The sequence below is a fragment of the Protopterus annectens genome, chromosome 16.part0, assembly GCF_019279795.1.
Source record: "Protopterus annectens isolate FY-2018-M chromosome 16.part0, PAN1.0, whole genome shotgun sequence".
Classification (NCBI taxonomy): Eukaryota; Metazoa; Chordata; order Ceratodontiformes; family Protopteridae; genus Protopterus; species Protopterus annectens.
In genome coordinates this window covers 588,760,971-588,785,159 of record NC_056750.1, presented here as the reverse complement: position 1 = coordinate 588,785,159, position 24,189 = coordinate 588,760,971, and the positions used below count along the sequence as shown (strand labels likewise).

Genomic DNA, 24,189 nt, shown 5'->3' with positions numbered 1-24,189 from the left:
TGAGAAGTTAGTGATAAAATTGCATATTTTGTTGGAAATTGACTTGAGGCATGTCATATGTTTACAAGAAACTGCAGCAATCATTGGCAGTTCATGCCCAACATAGGCAAAGAGGATTCCCTGACCTGTTCATGCAAGTGGTAAAAAGAAGTGGGAGATCTTACAGGCCCAGAAGAGTGCATGGTTACATTTAGATGTTTTGTTTTAAATATCATAAGAAAAATGTAATGTTTGTTCCAGCCAAATGCCTTGTTATTTGAATAATGTTGTGGTTTCAGCTGAGAGATTGCTTTGATCATTTATGTGATGGGAGGTGGAGACGTTTGATATTTTTTGTGAGTACTAACAATCATGGATTTTGCTTTACTGGAATTTAGCAGTATTTTTTTTTAGAAATGAGCCAGGAACAGAGAGTGACAAGGCTATGTTGAAAATGGTTTGATTTGAGGTGGCTAGATCTGTGTGTAACCACGTTGTCAGTGTGCAAGGTAAGAGAGATGTAAGATAGTTTGAGGGGAAGTTTATTGATGAAGTGGAAGAGAGAAAGGAGGCAATGATGGACTATTGTGGTACTCTTTTCATAACTACAGCTTCTGAGGATAGGGATTAACCAATCTTAATCCTAAAGGTCCTGTCATTGGGGAAGCTGTGAGATCAGGATGAGGATGTTGAGCTTATTCTAGTGTCTGTCATGTGACTGAGAAAGATGGGATGGTTCAGAAGGTCAAAGGCACAAGTTAAATCTATAAAGAGAGCTTGAGATATTCTGGGATGGTTTGATTCCCTACTGGAGACAGGGAAAACAACTATGACGTGCATCCTGGGGTTGGTTATGGCATACTGCTAACAGCACACTTCTGGAAGTGAGGGGTGGTTTACCACTGGTGCCCGTTGCATGTCCCACCCAAAGGGTGGTACTGGGTATTCTTAGTAGTGAGGAAACACAGACAGAAAACACTCCCCGACAGCAGTGTGATACAGCTCAGGGTCCTTGATCTCCTCATCTACCCCAGACACGGGTCAGGTATAGTCCAGGTGAGACTAAGTCGGGTCCAGTAGAACCCTGTTGTACAAGGAGAGAAATTGGGATCAGCTGACAGTCAGCTACAGGGAGCCAAAACTACAATTTATTTCTATCATTACACTAACTGTCTTGAGTAGCATCTTCTGCTGCTGCCCATTGTTTAGACCTTTGGGTATCCTGCAGGATAATGAAAAAGCTTATGCATGAGCATACAGCAGAATAATTTAGATAACTTAGTCTGCTGGAACAGTAATGGTAAATGGAATGCTTAGCACTGTCAGTCTTATTTCTGAATATTTTTTAAAAAATATAACTTGTGCTTGAAGATTTTTAAATACTGGTAATTGACAGTGCCAAATTAAAATGTACCCAAACAACTGTGTTTTGTAATGTTCTCTCATAGTTATGAACCCGCATTACCTTTTGACCTCAGCTTATTGACTTTTAGTGAGACTTACAAAGTCAGCATAGTCCTATATGTATATCAAGGAAGAGCGTCATCATATACATTGTAAACTAATTCATATAAGTGCACCTTTTATCATACCTTCTTTAAAACTTTGCCCTTAAATGAGTAACATTCAACACTCAAGACAGTTGCTAGCAAGAGAAGAGATAGGTATCTGGAGTGATGTTTTCAAATCTGCTATCTACTTTGTATTACTGTTGCACCAGTACAAAACCTATAAAGGTGATACCATTCCAGCTACTCAGGTATTCTCATGATTCAGATACGTGTCTCATTGCTACATGGGTTTCGTCACAGTAATGCACTTCTTCTGTTCCTGACAGATAACAGATGCAAGAAGCCAGGCCATACACTTTGTCATGTTTGTCACAGACTGACCATCATACAAAATCAATATTAACAGTTTTTATTACACTGAGTAACCTATTCCATGTGCTTAGTTCCCTTAAATGGAGCTAACATAAACTTTGGTGATGTTAGAAGAATTTTATATGGCCTTAGGTATTGCCTTTTATGCCATAACCCTTTCAAAGGCCTTTCTAGAGGCATACTGCTGTCCTTTTCTTGAAATGTCAGCACATTGGATGCCTCCATCCAGTACCACCCTCTTCTTCAAATCAGTCACCACACATTACTTCAAGAAGGGGAATTGCTATTAAATTTCAGAAGTTGCCCAAATCCTAATAGTCAGTCCATTCTTTAGATAAAAATTCTTTTGTGTGCTTTTTTGCAGGTTCCAAATTGAAAACTAAATGTTTTGTCTTACCCTTGTTCATTATTTACATGTTAGGTGCCTGCAAGTGACAAATGTCATTGTCCCCACCATATCACCACAGAATTACAATGTTTGTTTTAACTTCAGTATTCTGTGAATATTTTCAACATCAGCACAGACAGTAACATGAAGTTGGGCTTAGCCGACAAGGACAAAGAGAGACTGATCCACACTCCTCTCGTTAATCAGCTACAAGCCTGTGACTTTCATACATTTTTTCATATAAAAGAAGTTTGTAAAGCATACATGAAAATGACAGCGCAAGTCATTGCAACAAATGATATTTACATTATGTATGAAGTCCAGCAGCTGTATGTTTTCTACCACAGAAGTCAGACTTGGTATAGTTTCTCTGCAGAAAATGGTAGTAAACAATTACTGGCACATCACTGACCATTAGAAAATACATACACATCCTACACAAACATGTCTGCGCACATGCACAGTAACACATATTCAATGGGTATACCATAATATCTGCTCAGTGTATTTCACAGTATAAATTACTGTAATTATAAAATAGCATGATTCTTCTTTTAGTTATTTGTTTGGGAAGTTATTTTTCCATGTGTACGAAATGTATTTTACATACTCCTGTTAGCGCATTAGATTGTCTATTCTTTCTACATCCGTTTCATAAATACATACAAACACATGCATACATGCTGTTCCTACATTCTTACTGGACCTCGGAGGACCTGGCATATAAAAATATATTTTTTGTCTCAGTGGGACACTGAGATTTATCTTGCTACTAAACTGTAAGAATAAATAAGTACTATGGACATGGCTGTAATGCACATCTCTACAAAATATAGTGGAGTCATACAGCAATTGCACTGGGGTGTCAGAAAAGATACCAGTGGGATATAACCAGACTTACAGTGAGAGGACATGGAACACCTGAGTCCTAATTTACATTAATTTTTGTAATTATATATATATATATATATATATATATATATATATATATATATACATACATACACACACACATATCCATCCACAACCGCTTTTCCCATTTTTGCAAATGGGATCAGGGTATGACTTCAACAGTGACAATCATCTAAGCCGATGTTCACACCATTGGGTGGCTAGCCATGCAACAGCTGTTCTTTTGTACCATGCACCCACATTCACACTCATACCTATGACCAATTTAGAGTGTCCAGTCCACCTACTGCATGTCTTTGGAATGTGGGAGAAAACCATACAAACACAGAGAGGACATGAATACTCTGCACAGAAGACACCCCAACCAAGAATCAAACCGGAGAACCTCTTGCAGTGAGGTAACAATGCTCTCCACTGTGCTACCATGCTGCTCTGTCTCTCTCTCTCTCTCTCTTTATATATACATATGTGTGTGTTTGTATCTGCTAATAATGCCGGTATATATCTGTATATATATATATATATATATATATATATATATATATATATATATATATATATATATATATATATATATGTTTATATATATATATATATATGTTTATATATATATATATATATGTTTATATATATATATATATATACATATATATATATATATATATATACTGACACTTTCAAATATTCAGATTGTTACTAATTTTCATGGGCTGTTTGCAAGTACATTTAGCTAGATGTGGATGAATTCTCTTTCACAATTCAACATATGTCATTTGTAGGTGTTGCACAGGTGAAATCTGAGGTAACAAGTGGTATACATTAAATTAAAACAGTATATCAGGGACAATAAAAATGTATATATGTACGTTTATGTGTCTTGCAAGATACCTGAATAAGACTTAATTTTATCATTAGAATGTCTGTGCATAACACCTTTGCCTTTCATATTCAGCATGTGTGCAATATACAGCAAATGCCATATATGTGTATGTGTGTTCGGGGGTGCAGTTGCACCTGAATTTAACAAACAGATTAGAAATTCCTGGTTGTTTTCCCTCTTAGAGAAGTCTATATGTGTCAGTTACTACATGGCTTTATTGCAAGACAAACAATCATTGTAATAATACTATTTGTACTTTGTAAAATCCTATTGAGAATTTCCAGAGATGGAAGTTGCATTTAGGCTAGTGAAATTGGAATGATGGCATACTGTACATCTGTCTGTAAATCACCATTCATTTTCAGTAAAAAATATGCTATTACAAGTTCCAGTGTGGTTTTCTCTTAATTTAAGCAAAATAAACTTATTAATGGTAGGAATGCACAGACAGCTGTAGGCATTAATGGAAGAAATGTGGGCACTCCATGTTCCTGAAACACAGACTGTTTAGAATAAGCTGTTTATGATAAATTTAAGTCTTTGAAATTCCTTGCAAAGGTAGGATTGAGCTACTTTTTTTGTTCCGTAATGCACTATAAATGCTGAGTACATTAGCCAGCCAGATAGAGCCAAAACAAGCTATTTCTGATTTTAGTGATTCAGTAGCGCTGTGGGTATCCCATGGCCAGTCAAGAAGAATGGAAGAATGAGCAGTGACTGGTGTGTCTCCTTGGAGGGCAGGTCAACATGCTCACTATTTCACTGACACAATACCACCAGTGAAACAAAGAAGAATTGCAATTTAAGATACATAATGGATTGGGGGGGGGGGGTCAACTTACAACAACTTTAGGGTGTGGTAATATGACTGATCCAGCCTGTTGGACAGGGGCCATTACACATGCCAGCCTGTTGGTTGGGGCTTTTGCCACAGAATCAAGGACAAAGCCAAAAGTAATGGTTGGAGATTAAAGATACAAAAATAGAGGTAGATTTAAAAAAAAAATGCTCTTATAAACATATACATTTGCTAAAATAACAGGTTTTTGTAATAGCATGTCACACTGTCTTTTGGCTTTTCCCAGTTAGGGGTCGCCACAGCGGAACTCCGGTCCGCTAATGATTGGCAGTAGAGTTTTACATGCTGGCTTGCTGGGCCTAACGCACAACCTTCAACGAAGGAACGCCCGTTCACGCATGTCGCCACACAGAAGACGCTCTAACTGAGAATCGAACGGGCAACGTCTAACTGTGAGGCGATTTCTGAAATATATGAAGTCTAAAAGTTAAAGTTTGTTACTGTTTAGTGACTGCAGTCCTCAATGGTTTGCCAAAAAAAACCTCACAGATTTTGTGAGGAACAGACTGAAAATAACAAGCAGAAATCTGGTCATTCTGAGAAATTATGGACAGCTGAGAGGAATGGCTATTACACATGCCAGCCTGTTGGTCAAGACTATGAGACATGGAGGAAGATACGAGATAGACTACAGAAATACTCTATATCACATCACTTAGGCTCTTACTCTGATCATCAGGAATTAATGAGTGAAAGGGGATTTATAAACAGAGAAGCAGCATCAAGCAGTCAGAGTGACAGGTTTGGAGGCTGAGCATAAAAACTGTAAATACAAAATTGTTCATTTACATACTTGGCTAAAGTCTGATGTCGCAGACAACACCATGTTATGTTAACTTCTAATTTTAATTCCCACATGTATTCATCCCCCATATGTACCAGTTATTATCATAATATATACTGCATTATTGGTACAGGACCTTCAGTCTGTCTGGATAACACATTATTTTTAACCGGGAACCAGCACAACTTTATTTTTCAGTAACATTCCCAGAGATTTTATGTTATTTATTTTTAAGTGGTCTGTTTAATTCCTAAAGTTGGAGTGCCAGTCTGATGCAAAGTGGAGTGGAGTTATAAATGGTTATTTTGTCATCAGCTGCATGCCCCCCCCCCCCCACACACACACACACAATGAGCTTTAGGGAACAAATTCCATTTTAGGCTAGTTTCCCAGGAAAATTAAATAGCTATCCAAGCTGTTTACACAAATGTTTATGATAATGACAAGTGCAAATTGAAAATAAGGATGTATAGCAAGTGATAGATCTAGGATATGTAGCTTTTGTAAAAGGGTGAATTTTCTAACTTCATATAAGAGCATCTTTCACATTACCTAGGGTATTCTCTTCTAATTATCCCTGCGTTATGGGGCTACTACACAACATGTTGAAAGCTGCTTATTGTCAGTTCATCTGTCACATGTCAAAGGTTACTTTAAACTGGCTCCCAGCCCAATTGAATAGTCTATTAGTTTATAAAAAGCTATCCCCTTTAAGCATTTCACTTCATGCATTCATCATCCTTTTTGCAGTGGTTAATGCTGAATTTTTATTGCAGATGACACAGTAACTACCCCCTCATACTTAGCTAAAAGCGGCTTTCTTGCTATAATTAGAACAGTATGTCGTCCACTGCCCTCTTGATGGGGCATGTACATAGTTTACATTAGCTCGCTAAGTAGGAAATGACAAGGAGCACATAGGCTGGAAAGCAGTGTTTCCCATCTCATGCTGTAATTCAGCAAGCTCACCACTATGCCAGAGAAGTAATGATTCGAGCATTTCTTTACTCAGACCAGTCAGGTCAGAAGTTCAAAAAGCTCAGTTTCATATTCCTCCTGTGACTCTGTTCAGTATAGCTTTCAAGAAGAAAATATGCAGGCAGATTAAAGCAGCCATATGTAGTATAATGTGAACAAAATAATACTCATTTCACAGCTACACTGCATTAAAGTGTTGCAAAAATATTCAGTTTCACATGGAAGTGAGTTAGTGTTAAACTTTTAGATTATTTCATTCTACAAACCATAATTTATTAATATGTATGAGTTATGCCTGTACGTGTTTATATTACTTTTGCTTGATGACAGGAGACACTAAGCTTGTCTAGTCTGATTTTTAAGTACATTTAACATTCTACCTCACCTCCATCTTTACTTTTTCTTGTTACCCTTTCTCTACCTGTCCCACACATGTTGAATGCATCAGTGGATTCCCTCTTCATCACCCATTCTTGTAGTCCATTCCATTCCATGGGTCTACAGCCCTCTCTGTGAAAAAGTATTTTTAGATAGTCTTAATAGTAGTTAATCCCTACAATTTGCTACCTGTGACCCTATTCACCTTCTGTTTCTCTTGTGGGATTACCCTTTCACATCTCCATAGCATGATTCTCTTCAATAATATCATAATCCTTTGTCTCATGTGAGAAGAACTCTAGTTTTACTAGTGTATGGACATATCTCTTCCCCTTTCTTTCCAAAGACCTTTATGATGACTTTTCTCTGGATTCCTTCCAGTAGCACACAACCCACAAACTAAGTTTTCTGTCATTTTTATAACTTTTAGATAGCTTTTTAGCAAAGAAAACAAAATAAATCTTTCATTTTTTTTGCTATAAATATTTTATAAAAGATTATAATGTTGCATAAGTATTCAATAGCTGACTTTGAAACAACTCATTTATTTTGTGCACTTTCTTATTGCCTCTAGCACCTCATTTTTAGCTGTTGCAACTGAGCCAACTGGACAGCAATGCCTGCTTTCAGGGACAGTCACAGAACTTTATCTGGTTAAATGGCTTGCCGAAATCATACAGTAGGTACATATAGATAAAACAGTTAATTTCAGAACCAAATATTGTATAATCTGAATTCATACCAAGTCATGAACCTGATGTTAGGCTTAATTGTGAGTCATTTGTGATCACAGTATGTGATGTATATGATATATCCAAGGAAAACAGTTACCGAAGAGGAGACTTGCAGATATTTGCAAAAGAAAAAAAAAATTGTAACAGCATGTTAGCATTCATCCAAGACTGGAGACCATTTGAAGTACTTACTATGTGCAGAAGTATGAATAAGTTCTGAAAATAAACACTGCTCAAGTATTGACACGAGTACCCTTCAGTCCAGGAATTTTATATAACTAATCTCCTTTTACTATTTTGTTTCCAGCACTGCCATAGTGTCATGCAGATAATCAGTATGCTCTCTTTCTCTTATGTGTTTTGGACTCCTCATTAAGATTTTTATTTCATTTAGATTAATTTTATAATTACACTATGTATTTTCACCAATACTGGGTAACCTTTCCTGCACTTTCAATAAGGATCTCAGACCCCAGAACTTGTTTGCCACTTGTGTTGAGTTCAGTGTCCAACATGCTTTCTGGTTAAGTTCAGTCCCTCAGTTAAGTACACATGGGCATGGGACTCTCCCATTCACCCATGTTCTGCAGTTCAGACCTGAAAGTTAGTTCCTTCCCTGGTAGCAAGTAGGGGTGTAGCCAGGCATACTTTTTGTACTCTACATTTTTCTGAGCATCAGACCATGTTATGTCTTGCAAAAGTCTAAATTAATGCCTCCAGCAATTGGTATATAGATTGCTTGCAGGTCGGTTTGCTAATCTAAAAACAGTATTCTTAATAGTTTTAGCGGGAACAGATGAAAATTATATGCTTGGGGGAGGGTGGCAACATTTTGAGTGATGTGTCCATTTTTTTTTAATGGTGCATGGGATGGTTGTAGCAATAAGAGTTTGAGAGTACAAAATGTAATTCCTTGACTACACCCTGGTAGTAAGAAGTACCCCTCCTCCAGGGACATCACCCACCCTCTATTGGCTGAGCTGTCACCTGTAACTCATGATGTGAAGTCAGATGGGGAGAATATAGTTGCATTCATATAAGGTCACCTTCTTCTTCATCAGTCACAGAGCTTTCTAATTCTCTGTGGCTACTGTAATAAACATTCAGCATCATTCAAAGGTTAGTCATGTCGTATCCTTCAAAAACGTATGTTAGGAGAAAATAATTAGTTTTCAGTTTCTCACATTTCCCTCCCCTGACCTGTCTTCCAAAGCCGACCATACTGATTAAACTTAGTGCACTAACTTATGAGCTTATTATTACTACTACAGCAGTGAGGTAGTTACTAATAATCAGTGCCATTATAAAGACAGTCATGATTTCTGTCATGGGAGTGGTACATGAAGGCAGCAATATATGCATGCAACACACCTGACTATTCATAATACTAGCAGTAATGCAGATACCATTGATGGTTTTCATAAAGTTAGACGTTATAGGTTAGTGATCTGTGCAACTATGAAAATGAAAAGAAGTACAAATAGATGACTGACTGCATTATTTTTGTCCTTTTATTTCAGGACCTTTTGCTGCAGGGCCATATCATAGTGGTGTGTGATCCAAAGTAAGCAGTGAAAAGGAATTGGTGATTTTGACAGACAGCTACTGAAGAAAAAACAGGAAATGAAGAAAATTGTACTTCTAATTACAGAGCTTGCTGTGATCTTTTTTATGAATGCTAGAGGATTTTTTCTTCACACTGGGTAAGAACAAGGCAGTATATGATATATTGTACTATTTGAAACTACAGATTCATGGGTTTTATTCTGTTTCCATGCAGGCAACCATGCAAAATCAAATGGAATTTGTTTACTGCTTTCCTAATACTTTCTTGCTTATATAACTGCAAAACTTTTCATTGAATATCAATACATATAAAAATAATGATTCTGTGAGATCCTACCCACTTCTACAGAACTGTAGGATATTTTCAAGCTGTTAGTGCAAATGTGGCAGCAGCCACCAGAGTCTTCATTTCAAAGAATTACCTATAAAGAATGTGTTACTTCAAACATAAGGCAAAACTGTTTTTATTTCAATAGTGCAATTACAATGCAGCAGCAATACATTTAACAAATGTTCTGCTTATATTAGTGTGAACTGTTAGTGAAATACTTTGTTTTAACCTTTCTTCAGTACTTGTGTGAACATTTGCAGAAGTAATTTATCATTTAAAGGAAAAGATATTTGATTTTATCAGGACATAATCTACCATTCAATTTGAGAAGACTGTAGTTTGAGGATATATATTTATATATCGCAAGCTCAAGTTATAGTGGCCCATGAGATATATGCAACTGAGATGTCACTCAGTGATTAGGGTGTCATTTCTATATACCCCAATGTCCTTTGGTTTAGATGTTACTTCACCCCTGCTTTCTCTTAGGGGAAAGTTTGTTGCAGGGACAGGAATCAATCTGTCATCCAAGGAAGGATAACTAAGGTAGTGAGATCTTTTATTCAATGAAATTAACTTTGTGTGCTTCCGCCAGATGTTGATACCCCAAAGTCAAGAGTCCCCAAATGTATTTTATATCATTCCACTGTCATATGAAATTGTAGTTCTTGCAGGTACGAATTTCACCCTTAAAGGATATTTCTCCTTCCTCCACTGTTGTATGACCATGGAGTTAATGGGGTTTAGGAGTAAACTGTTTATGCATGGTGTGTGTGTGTGTGGGGGGGTATCCTCTGCAGAAACAGTATTTTAGTTGTATGTACCACAACTTTGGTGGAACATTTTTCTTTGGGTTTGTATTACTGTGTTCACTGTTGGCAGGTTGTGTATTGAATTTTCACAGTGGGTTCTTTGAGGTAGGGGTTCTCAATTCTTCCCATCCTGGTTGGTTCTCTGGGTCCTACGTTTATTCTTAAAACAGGATCTCCTGTTTTGCAAGAAGTAGCTATGTTGACAATAACTTAGACTTTCTTTTATTTGCTATTTAAATAATTGGAACAGAATGAAACAAAGTAAAGTCTGAACTTTGATTCGTAGATGTCATATTTTATTATTATACTATTATATTATAAGCATTATAACACATTGTAATATCATTAATAATTATTTGAATACAGTTTTAGTTTTAACATATCTTTGGAAAGGTAAAGAGTTCATATAACACTAAGGTTTCTACAGACAGCGTGAACTTTTTTCATAAGCAGCTACATACAATGAAGTCTATTACAAATGATGCCATTGTTACATTGGTCAGAAGCACAGGATAATTTAGAAGTAGACACATTTATGGTCTTAGCAGCTTTGGTCCCTCCTAGTTCTTAGTTCATATTTGCTTCCGACCATATTCACATCTGGTCAAATTTACACTTAGGTTCATAGGTTCATAGGTTCATAGGTTTATACTAGGCTATCTGCCCGAGGGCATTTACAACAAGCTAGCATCATTTTGTGGCTTACGCCACCCCTTTAGTATGGGGAACTATACCCATTATTTTGCTGTGCCTCTGTCGAGCAGTGACACTGAGGTAATCCATCTCCCATCCATTGGTCAAGATTTCTCTTGAACAAGGCCAGCGAGGTGCTCTGCCTCACATGTACCGGGATTTTGTTCCACAGCATAGGGAGTCTTTGGGTAATGAATCTATCCCTCCAGCACGTCCTATTACTTGACTGTATAAATCATTTGTATAGCATTTCAATGTCAGGGGAAGTACTGTAGGACTGCTGTTCAGTGGGAACTTGCCCTGCCCAGAAAAAAATGCATTTTTAATGAGTACTGGTAGTTTTGGGGGCAATAGTATTCTTTTAATCAGTTATTATTGGGGAACTAGTTCATGAACAAACATGTTTCAGTCAGTCACAGAAGAATTGCATACTTTACCTGAGGTGATGTTTTATCAAATGTCTCATTAGAGATGAGACCTTCCAGTTTTCTACTATTTAAGTCTGTTCTGTGTACCTCGATATCCCTAGCTGCCCTTTGTTGCTTTTTTTATTGCTAGTTTAATGTTAGATCATATTATGAGAAAACGTGTAAGAGTCTTCCTATATTTGATTACTTTGTTGATGCTATCTTCACTCCCACTGTATACTCATTTATTTTACTTTTGCTTCTCAGTTGCATTGTCTTTCAGCTTTTCCTGGTTAGGGGTCACCACAGTGGGGTTACTGGTCCACAGATTGATTGGCAGTGGTGTTTTTACAGTGTCGAGTTGCCAGACCGTTGTCCAACCTTCACAGGAGACACACACAAACACACATGCACCTACCTGCATGTCTTTAAAACTTACTCAACTGCAGGGAGGACATGCAGACTCCGCACAGAAGGTGCTCCAGCCGAGAATCGAACCGTGCATTGATTTACATAGTTTGTATGAAATTTATGCTGTCATGTTTCTAATCATTCCTATAGCCTTGCTAGTTCCCTTCACATTCATTCTAGCCCATCTTATGCATTCATATATTTTTTAAGTAAACCATTGTTCCATCTGTTAAACAGTATACATTCTATTTACTTAGTCTTTTGTTGACTGTTAATGCAAGGCATTACAATCCATTTTCAGAAATATTTCAGTGAGGTATCCAAAAATTATAATCACAATTGTGTGGTAGATGAGCAAAAAGACAATTATTTAAATTATTATAATGTTAGACTGATCTCACCACATAAAACAGCCAATGGCTAATCATCCAATGTGATATCAAGTTCACATAGAGTAAGCAGGAAGAATAAAATAGCAGGCAGTTGTAAAGGAATACTACTAAATCAATAAAGTGGGTTAAATGAGCAGAACATGGTAAACGTGGTCTAGGATAGTAGGTACATAATTCACTGCTGGGTTGATTTGTTTTACTTGCATCTGCAACTTAATATAGAGTGTGAGAAAAAAGAAAGCCCCAAGTAGAGAGACCTCACATTTAGAAGGATCTTGTAGCAAAGGAGGGCACATTCTCAAACCTTCACCCAGGAATCAAGGACAAAGTTGAAAGTAATCAGTCTTGTGCCATAAAAATGGAGTCAAAATCAAAGATTTCCCAGGAAATCAAGGACACTGAGAGCTTTAAATATGATTTGTGAACTGGCATCATCAATGAATAAGGAAGTTGTGGCATGCCACTAGTAACTAATGTTTTCAGAATTCATGTAATTTACTATTACTCTGTGTGTTCCTTATCTAGACTTACTATAATGCTAGTTAACTATTTTGTGTAACTTTAAATGCACTAGGAGTGTCAAAATGTTTTTGTAGGCCATGTCCATAACAGTAGCCTGAATAGCTACTCAACCATTCAATCATAAACATTTATTAGACATTTATTATTTGCCTTTTCTAACGTTAAACCATGTTTCCTTGAACTAGATAGTTGACAGGTCTTGCTCACAGAAGTTATTATATAATTTTCTCTAAAACTAAGGTTAAATGTTAGGATAGCAATTTTTTACCACTGCTTCCTTAGTGGTGACATACATTTTGCTTCCTGTACCCAAATGTTCAGTTGATCTTTTTTACTACTACTAACTGATATATATGTCGTATACAGCAGTACTGCATATGTTATTTTACAGCTCCAGGAAACCTTTGAGATTTCATAGATTCTCACTCTGAAGGTATTTCTTTTCATGCAAAAAGATGTTTCAGCAGAGACAGGTAATGCAATTTTAAAGGTATAGTTTTGCAGATATATCTACATACATTACTTGACAACAGGTTTGGATACTTACAAAAACTTTGTTAGCACTTTGTGTTTATAAATTGGGCAGTTTATCCAAAAAACACACAGAAGCAATGCTATCAAAACACCCAAGGAAAGCATGAAGCCAAGCTAGATCCACAAATCTGTTTATTTAGCACTTTCGTCCACAATAACACTGGACTTCATCAGAATAACATCCTCACTCATTCCAGGAATTTTATATAGTAAAATACAATTAAAAGCCACTCCCCTCCCCAACAAGCTCCAAAAATTACACTAGTAGAAGCAAATTCCATTTCAGTTAAAGAAGCTGCCCTACCTAAATACCTTATATTTTTAAACAAACAACCAAATGTCAGTCAGTCATGCAAAACATTACATATAAAAGTACAAATAATATGACATAAAAACAACTATCTGTGAACTCCATGCATTTAAACATTTGACTTAAAACCACTCATTTTTTAAAAAAATATGCTGCTTTTAATTTCAGGAAGCTATTTAATGACAGAGCTTCATTAAGACCTGGACTGTCTGTGGCATTAAGTTTTAACTGCCATTTAAGCTCCATAAATTCAAGGAACTCATCACAAGGACCCCCTCTTTCTCCAAGATCTACTTGGTCTATGGCAGCAAATCTAAACTCATGTTATGGATTATCATGTCCTTAAAGAGTGCATTCCTTTCATCCCCTTTTCCAATATCATACACATGTTGGTAAATTCTCAACTGATGTTGTAAATCTTTGTTCATTTATTACAGTTAGGACCTCGGTTCTGTCCTCAGAACCGATACGGCCGTTTCCCAGCTCGTGCAAGCCAAAAACTCTCAGCTAAGAACCTACCCACAATGCACCTCTCCTAGTTACTCCAGATCTCATTTGCTGTGTTCCTAGTCAGACGTGTTAGCCATCTCTCTCAAGCTAAGTAGAAAATTGTTGATTTTATGACAGTTTTTCTTCAAAATTACTAAATGTTTAGTCAAGTTAGCCTTTTCTCACAGTCGCCTATAACCTAAGCCTATTTCCTACCCTTTTCCTTGGTAATTTAATTTTTTACCTTTGTTGGTACTGTCCCTCTCTCCTGTGTTTGACAGGCCTTCCCTTTTTACTAGTGGTATTCCTTATAATAACATCACTGGTATTTTCTTCCTTATTTTTTCTATAGGATAGCATTGTTTCCTTATCATGTCAGACAGAGCTAAGTTGGGTTTTAAACAGCGTGACAAGTGTGGACGTATGATGCCTAACTCATACACATGTCTGTTGTGTCTACTGTTTGGACATGGATCATATTAAAACTGATTGTGACATTTGTGCTAGTTTTAGTAATCGGACACTAGCAGAACGTAAGAATAAACTTATTTTAAAAGGTTTACTCAAGCCACCTTTCTCAGAGGCTCTATCTGAGTTGGAGGTCTCACCCCCTCCTAAGACCAAAAAATATAAGGAAAAACAGAGTCACTCGGTTCCTGCATCTCCATCAGTTATGGAACTGAGTCGGCTCCATGCTTCCCAGGCGCCCTCAGCGCAGACCTCTTCGGCACCAGGATCTGTGTCCTCTCCCTCGGTGCCGACCATGGTAGTCACTCCTATTTCGGTTCCAACCATGGCACCACTGACTTTGGTGCCGTCCTTGGTTCCCACATGGGCTCCGATGACTGTACATGCCTCGGCACCAACCCCTTCCACGGTGCTGACAGTTCCTTCGGCTCCATGGGCACAGATGACTGTACATGCCTTGGCATCATCCCCGGCCATGGTGCCGACAGTTTCTTTGGCTCTATCGACTCCAAAACTCGAATACCTGCCAAGGATAAGATAAGATATTCTCCAACTTACAACCCTTTTTTGGGGCAGAGGTTTAGCCCCTTTCTAGAAAGACCTGATTCCCCTTTAGCAGCGTCCTTTAGATCCACTAGGAGTTTTTCTGAACTAGACCTAGTGCGGGTTGTGAACCAGCTTCTGGCAGTTAGGGGATTGCCCATTCCAGCTAGACCTTCTGTCCCTCCTGGCTCAGAATCTTTCACCTCATCTTCCCCTGCTTATCCTCCTCCAGTATCCACCCTGTTCTTGGTACCGATGTCAGCTTCAGTACATACTGTCTCTGCTCTGACAGCAGTGTTTCCCCTATTGGCACCAACCACCCTTGTTGCATCGGCTCCAATGGAGACGATGCTTTCTTGGAGCGGTGCTTGGACCTTCCGTACCTTGGTACCTAGTCCGGCACCTATTTTCTCAGTGGCAGTCTATGTCTATGGTTCCGATGGCTTCCATTTCTCCTGGAACCCCTCAACTGGAGGTGGGCTTGAGTGGGCCTGCTGTAGTGATGGAAAGGGTCCTTCATTCTGAAGGCTCACAGTCAGCACCTATGACATCAGTATCAGAAACCTCCTCTAGCATGCACCTCTTCCAACCCGTTATGTTGGGTTCCCGGGCACGGGCGCCACAAGAATCCCCTGTGAAGGGAACCCCTTCTCCGGAGTCCTCCTCAGAAGATCCCACTGGAGAGCCACCCCGGAAGAAATGGTGCAAGAGGAAGCACCTTGATTCCCTGGAGGAATCTATCACATAAGACACTGATTGTGATGAGGGGGAAGGGTCCCCACGTTCCCCCCAGATGATGTTTAATTCGGAGACATTCTCGAAATCCTCAGACAGCAGGAGGAATGGAAGTCCTCTAGCCCCTCTTCTGAGGAATCAGTGATCCTGCAGGATTTCCGTGCCTGGCCATCTACTTCCTGGGTGACCACACCAGCAGATAACCTTGTTAAACTAATTGTACAGCATGTCTGGAAGGCACCGGACAACATAGAACCTGTCCCCCAGAGGCCGGACAAAATTTTATCTACACCTGAAGACCAGCCCCACTGGTCCAAGCAGTTGACAGTTGATTCTGTGGTTGTGGTGGCGGCCACCAAGAGGGAACTGGCAGAAGATAGTTCTGCTGTCCATCCTCCAAACAGGGAGTCCCGGACCATGGACAGAATAAGGAAGCGGACCTATGTTTCAGCGACCTTCGCCATTTGGTCACTGAATTATCTGGTACACTTTACTCACCTCAAAAGTGACCTAATTTCCAAAATGTCTTCCTCTTTGGTGGGGGTACTGCCTGATGAGGTGCATGACACTGTTGCCTCACAGCTAGCTAACCGTGAATCCATCTCAAACTCCTCGATGCGTTTGATATCTCACACCACCGAGGGGGCAGCTCGAGCTGCCACATCTGGTGTTGTCATGAGACGTAATGCTTGGATGTGGTTGTGTGACTTCGCAGACCCCCTTTAAATCTTTCTTCGTCAATGCACCTGTCGACAAATCAGCCCTTTTTGGACCCAAGGTACAAGTCACACTTGTACGTAGTGAGAAAGATGCAAAGACCTTGTCTGCTGTGGGCATACACTTTTCCAACCGCCAGAGGTCCTACTCCAGGAACCAGAAGGGTGGAAATATGTGGTTCAAGAAATCCCAAGGATCCTTTCATAACACTTGTAGTGAACAGAGGGGGCAACTCATATGGAAGATGCCCCTTTCGGGGTAGAGGGGGTCCGCGTAACCAGGGAGCCAGAGATTCTTTCTCTGGCAGACTCTACCAGTGCTCCTGAGCAGTGGCCCAATTGCTTTCCTCTGGAAGCAGTCGGGGGTTGTTTTTCTCTGCATCTGCCAGCCTGGCATCTTATTACTACTGATGTTTGGATGCAGAGAATAATATCCAGCGGCTACCAAATACCATTCGACTTAATTCCCAGACCCATGAAACGCATCCCCAATGTACCACCCAATCAGAGGGAATTAGCAGCCTTAGAAATAGAAAAGCTGCTAAGAAAGAGTCATCCAACCAGTCCCACCAGACAGGATCTGGGTTTTACTCGAGGTTCTTTTTAGTGCCAAAAAGACAGGGGACTGGAGACCAATCCTGGATCTCAGCCTACTGAATAAATTTATCAAACCTCAAAAATTCCAGATGGTCACAGTACAGTCCATTCTTCCCTTCCTAGGGAGGGACAACTGGATGTGCTCTATAGACCTACAGGATACGTACTACCACATAAAGATGGATCACTGCTCCCGGAGGTTTCTCCGCTTCCAGCTGGGAGCCAATTACTATCAGTTCAGGGCACTGCCATTCGGTCTCTCCACAGCTACCCGAGTGTTCAACAAATGTATGGCAGTGGTGGTAGCTCATCTTCGACTACCAGGATTCCAGGTGTTTCCCTATCTAGACGATTGGCTCCTTACCGCTCCGACCAGGAATCTCCTAGTCCGCAGCCTCTCTTACACTCATGGTCTCGGTCTCCGCTTGGGGATTACAATCAACAAAGACAAATCTCAGATGTCCCCAATGAAGACACTGGAATTTATTGGAGTGGTCTTCGACACAACATCCTGTCAAGCCCCCCCCCCCCCCCCCCCAGGCTTTTGAAAATAGGACACCAAATCCAAGACCTTCTTCCTCACACGTTTGTACCAGCACGTCTTGTACTGCAACTCTTGGCCTCCATGGTAGCTGTCATTATTTTAGTACGACTGGCAAGACTGCACATGAGAATCCTGCAGTGGCTCCTTTCCGCACAATGGTCATTGTTAACCCACCCACTCAACCACATGATACATCTTACAAACCATTGCAAGGAAGAAATGCTATAGTGGATGAAGCCACAAAAGAATCTTTGGTGTCGACCGTTCTGTCCTCCCCAGCCCATGGCCATGGTGACCACGGATGCTTCACTATTAGGATGGGGAGGGGGCATTTCTAGGGAAAGACTGTCCAAGGCACCTGGATCCCCATCGAGGCCAACTTGCACATAAATGTCCTGGAACTGAGGGCAGTTCTCTTAGCGTGGCAAGCGTTCCATGCATCCCTACCCTTGGGGACCATTGCAATTCAGTCAGATAACATGTCAGTCATCTGGTATATCAACAGACAAGGTGGAACCAGATCTTACCCCCTGTGTCGGGAAGCCATGAGGATTTGGCACTGGGCGATAGCTTCCAATTTCTTTCTTATAGCAATGCACATTGCCGGGAGTTCCAACCTTATTGCGGACAATCTGAGCAGGAACATCCTGATGCCTCACGAGTGGTCCCTCAACCCTGTAATAGCAGATCGGATCTTCCAACATTGGGGCAAGCCTTGCTGTGACCTGTTTGCTTCCCCTCTGAACTACAAATGCAGGAGCTATTTTGCCTTGATCACCCCTCAGGGGGAACCACCGAGGGATGCTCTAATGCACGATTGCCCCATGGGTCTTCTGTATGCTTTCCTCCATTTCCCCTCATTCCAAAATTTCTCCAGAAAGCTCAGAGGTTAAAAAGCAAAGTGATCCTCGTAGCTCCCTACTGGCCACGTCAAGTCTGGTTCCCTTTTCTATGGCCTCATCTGATTCAAAGTCCATGGATCCTGGATCATTCCCAGGACCTGTTATCCCATTCTCAGGGATTGATTCATCCGAACCTGCACAGTCTCAAGCTCACAGCTTGGTTCCTCCACTTCCAATGATTGCCAGGCTGCCTGACATCCCATCTCCTGTTTGAGAAATTCTTCTGGCCTCACACAAATCTTCCACTAGAAAGGTTTATTCTAGTAAATGGACTAGGTTCTCTATTTGGGCCAAAGACCAGAACTTCAACCCTTTCTCTATGCCTATTCAAAAGATCCTACAATATCTGACTACTCTTCTACATGCAGGATCCTCAGCTTCAATGATAACTGTACATTTAGCAGCTATCGCCAATTTTCATAATGGTCTTGATAATTCTTCAGTTATGTCACACCACCTGTGCAAGACCTTTTTATAGGGACTATTACATGTTAAGCCTCCCTTAGAACCCTGGGACTTGACTCTGTTGCTTCAGTCTCTCACAGGTTCTCCCTTCGAGCCCTTTGATTCATGTGATTTGAAATTTTTGTCATGGGAAACCATACTTCTAGTAGCCCTCACCTCAGCAAGAAGAGTATCTGAGCTGCAGGCCTTGAGTGTCAAGAGTCCTTACTTGATCTTCCACATGGATAGGGTGTCCCTTCGTACTGACCCTTCTTTCTTGCCCAAGGTCATTTCTGGCTTTTCCATTAACCAGTCTGTTGACCTGCCAATTTTCTTCCCAAGGCATTCTAATAGAGGGGAGTACCTTTTGCACATCCTTGATGTGCACCGGCAACTTTGTTGTTATTTGGACAGGACTAAATCTTTCAGGAAAACAGACCAATTGTTTGTGGCCTTTGCAGGATCCAGATTGGGTAAACCTGTTTCCAAAGTTACTTTATCCTCTTGGCTTAGAAACATCATTACCTTTATCTACCAACAGAATAAGCTATTCTTACCTTCCAGAATAAAGGCTCATTCTACCAGACCTATGGCTACTTATGTAGCTTTTCATTCCAGGGCCTCTATGGATGATATATGCACAGCAGCCACTTGGGCAAGATCTCATACCTTTATATCTCATTACAAATTGGATTTGGCCTCCAGGAGACAAGCATCTTTTGGTTCTATGGTGCTCAGGAATATCTTTCCTTAGGGCCACCCAGGACTCAAGTAGCTGGGGACTCGGTCCTATCTATAATAAATGAACAAAGATTTACAACATCAGATGAAGAAGTTGTGTCTTACCATAACGTTTCATCTGTATTGTAGATCTTTGTTCATTCATTACTTCCCACCCTCCTTCCCCCTGCCCCCTGCTTGGACTCCTGGTGGACTTTAGGAATTTGTGGTTAGGGTATTTGCTCAGACAGAGCCTCCTACTATTTTTTCTATTACTACATCTGTTATCTTGGATGGGCAAACTCGATCTGGAGTAACTAGGAGAGGGGCATTGTGGATAGGTTCTTAGCTGAGAGTTTTTGGTTTGTGCGAGCTGGGAAACGGCCGTATCAGTTCCGAGGATGGAACCAAGGTCCTATCTGTAATGAATTAACAAAGATCTACAACACAGATGGAACGTTATGGTAAGACATAACTTCTTTTTTCTCAAGCTTAACTTAGTTTTACCAACACAGAATGCACAACACTCCTGACACAATACTAAATAAACCACACCTTTGCTGCTACATGACCACTTTTTTCTAAGCCTCACTCTTCCAAAACCATCACCTTCCATAATAAAGGAACATTGCCTACAATGGCCATATTTTCTTATGAAACCCTCATAAGCACCAGATGGAACCCTTTCTAGTAGATTTAAATCCTTTTTATATACAATCCTTGGTGTTTCCACCACTATCTCCTTATATTCATCATCCAGACAGAACACTCTCCAATTCCTTTTCACTATGTTAGTAAGTCCATGAAAATCAGTGTTCTAGGTAAGCACCAACGCTCTTTCAAAGTCCCCCCCCTTCCCCATTTTTACAACATGCATTAAGGCTCCCATCTTTTAGAAGGGGAACAAAATGTCCTGCGGCCCTTTTTGTACAAACTTCAGCAAGAATTTCCACACAAACTCCTCTGGGTACCCCCTCACCATAAGCATAGATTTGAGTACCTCACACTCTTTCCTGAATTCAGCCTAATCTAAAATCATCCTTGCCAAGCGTACAGATTGACACTTGACTAAGGACTTTTTTGATGATGAGGTTGCATACTACTATAAAGGAACCTTTTCCTTAATATTCTTCCTAATGGTGACATCTAAAATATTCACCTCATCCTGTTGAATATTACATGTGAATTTCAAAAAATGAGTAGTCTCATTAAGGTATTCACAAAAGGCATTCAGCTTATCCAAACTATCTTTCCAAAAGAAAATTAAATCATCTAGGTACCTACCATAAAATACCCAACAATGCTTGAAGTCAGAATTTAGAATAAAATTAGTCTCCCAATGGGCCAACACAGCATTTGCAAACTTGGGGGCATAAATAGCCCCCATAGCCACTCCAGTTTTTTTGCTTAAAAATGTGGTTTTCAAAAATAAAGTAATTATTTTCTAACACCAATTCCATGAAACATCTAAGCACATATGCTTTATCTACATCCATCTTTGCATAACAACATAAATATTCATAAAACCATATAACACGTAATTCATGAGTGATAACAGAGTAGAGGTCCTGTACATCCAAGGTGACAAACACCAATGATTCATCAAACACCACATTCCTGATTTTCATCAAGAAATCCCATTAATCTTTAAGAATACAAATACTCTTCCTAAAGATGCCCTGTGTATGATGGTCAGTATATTTCTCCAAACAGTACGTTTTTGAGGCCTTAGCATCAACCATAGGACGTAATGGTGAATTTGTTACATCCTTATGCACCTTTGGTATGCCAAAGATGGTAGGAGTTTTGGGGGTAGATACAGAAACATAATTAAACTCTTCCACTGTGATGACATTATTTAAGACCATTTCATCTAAAACAAGATCAGCTTTCCTGAAAGCTATGTTCATCTCATTAAGAGATACTTCTTCATATGTCAGTAAACAACATAGTCATCATCTTATTAATATAGTCATGCACGTCCATAATAACCAAACCTCCCCCCTTATCAGGCTTCATCACTCTGAGTTGCTTATTATTAAGAAATTGGGCAGTTTCCAAAAAATAATTTGTAACGTAATACGGTAACTTTTCAAACCAGTGGCCACACAAGTCTGGTGTAATGGCAAATTAATTTGTTTACCAACTACTAAACACTCAAAACATGATTTCATAATCAGGGAGAACAAATTTATTTTTTTTGTGACTACTAGGTTGTGCATTATAGCTGGCTTGGAGTTTGGGAACACTCATGCCGTTTGTGGCATTTGCTGCCCTTTTCTGGGATCTTCCTGTTATGAACTAATATATTGTATTATTGCCTACCTGTACTCACACTGGATTAGTTTTCTGCCATAAACCATAAACACTGATTCTGAAGTTGCAATGCAACAGACTGTCATTCTACCATGAAGATGTTTCTAACCACATTCAGAATAAAGGCTTTCTAAGCCAAGATAATATGGTCTGTCTGGTTCCTTTCACTGGATTGATGAACCCAATTGTTGAGACCCATATGGTTACTAATTTAATTTGTCAAGCCTGTTCTAACTGAGATTGCAGTACAGTGGGGGTCAGGGAATTTGCTCTTTTTCTCATTGTAGTGCAATTTTGGAATTGGTATATATAATTAGCAGTGAATATGGAGGGCACTGCTCACTGCAAAAAATGTTTGTGTTATTTGCAGGTGTTTGGCTTGTTTCAATTTATCAAACTAAACTGTCAACCGTATGGTTTCAACAATCTGGATCATCGATCAAATGAACTAAGATCCAGTTTGTCACCATTAGTAATATGGCACAGGCAGTGCTCTGCTAACTTGCACATTGCATAGAATTTCACTGCTGACATTTCCTGAAAGTAGTAACTTAACTCTTAAGCTGTTTATTTTTATATTTAAATAATGGTTAATGCAGCTGTTATGTACACATCACATGTTTTGCATGTAAAATGATAAATAAATAACTGCATTTGTACAACAACCTTACACAGTAGCCTTTTTTCATACATTACTGTTGTCTTTGTTTATATAATCTCTGTATGTCTGTTCTTGTCTGCAGACGCCGCATATGTGCTCACCATGTGCAGAATACATTTGTCTCCTATATGGAGTCTTATACACAACCTGTTTATAAGCCATATGTCATGATGTGCAAAGGACAACGACTCTGCACCACTTACAGGTAAGAAATAAATTGAAAACTGAAAGTAAGTTTCAGGTAAAGATACATGTAAGGGAACTATATAGAGAATTTGTAACTGCAGTAACACTGCAAGTTAAGTAGAAAATTAAAGGAAGGAGCAACTCAAGTATTAGCCCCTTACACAGGTATCCTGTTAGGCAAATAGCAAAATGCTGTATTCATAACTGCAGCAAATTCCTGTATAGTTACATAGCTGCAAAATAACGTTTGTATTTGTTTTCTGCTGGCAACATCAAGTCTTTGAAAAGACAAATAATTTTTGATTTTAGTTTTGCATTAAATATATTGTATGAAACAATATTTTGGTAACTGGACATTAATAACATATACATATATGTATGTATGGATCTACTGAAGTTAAACTAAATGTCAGGGGATTGACACTAAAACAGTGACAGCAAAAGGCTGGGGGAAAAAAAGATCAGTACCCTAAAGCACATACTCTGAGACACAACCTCGGACCATGCAAAAGAAAAACACTGTTGCAGGGGGCAAGCCGTTCACTTATTGACTCATTGATGATATCCTTTTAGACACGAAAAAGGGAGGTTGTAACCTTCTACATGTCTGCTGAGCTGACACTGACCACTTGTTCCATCTTGATAGCCTCAGACCCTAATGGCCCTGCTCATTAGTTCTTGGCAGTACTCAGACATGCTGCGTCTATATCTATCCTGTATTAATCGGAGTGCTGCTGAAAATTCAATCCTTAATGCCAGTCTCATTTTCTAGCTTTGTATGATTTCCCAGCTAACCGTTCTTTGATATTGTGAGAGCGTACATGTTATTTTTAATGGGGTATTTGAATGTGCCATCTCCTTTCTTTGTATACTGTCAGACTTTAGATTGACATCATTTATGTTCTGTCCTGGTTAGAAGCATGACCTCTTTTTCCTAAATGAGAAAAGTCTGTTGAAATGCAAGCATAATCTGTCAAGGTTTAGCGGAGGATAAAAATTGTGGAGAATGTCTATACCTTGGGATTTGATGGGTTCCAGTACTGACCCCCCCCCCCCAATGTGTGGAATTTTACCAAAATGCATTACAATTTAGTATATTAACATCATGGGTGTAT

At 39.4% G+C, this 24,189-nt stretch overlaps 1 protein-coding gene across 7 annotated transcripts in view; it reads left to right on the top strand.

The window, feature by feature from the left end:
• The window catches only part of EGFL7 (EGF like domain multiple 7), a 126,930-nt gene that overhangs the window by 40,504 nt on the left and 62,237 nt on the right, over positions 1–24,189 (top strand). For 4 of the 7 annotated variants that reach the window (XM_044058517.1, XM_044058509.1, XM_044058514.1 and 1 more), the window contains 3 exons: positions 7,616–7,720; positions 9,296–9,478; positions 22,971–23,093. In XM_044058517.1, the coding sequence (XP_043914452.1) occupies positions 9,399–9,478; positions 22,971–23,093 (203 nt within the window). In that variant the 5' untranslated portion in view covers positions 7,616–7,720; positions 9,296–9,398. Of the gene's footprint in view, positions 1–7,615; positions 7,725–9,295; positions 9,479–22,970; positions 23,094–24,189 lie in introns of all 7 variants that reach the window. The other 3 variants (XM_044058510.1, XM_044058516.1, XM_044058513.1) reach the window with 2 other exon arrangements.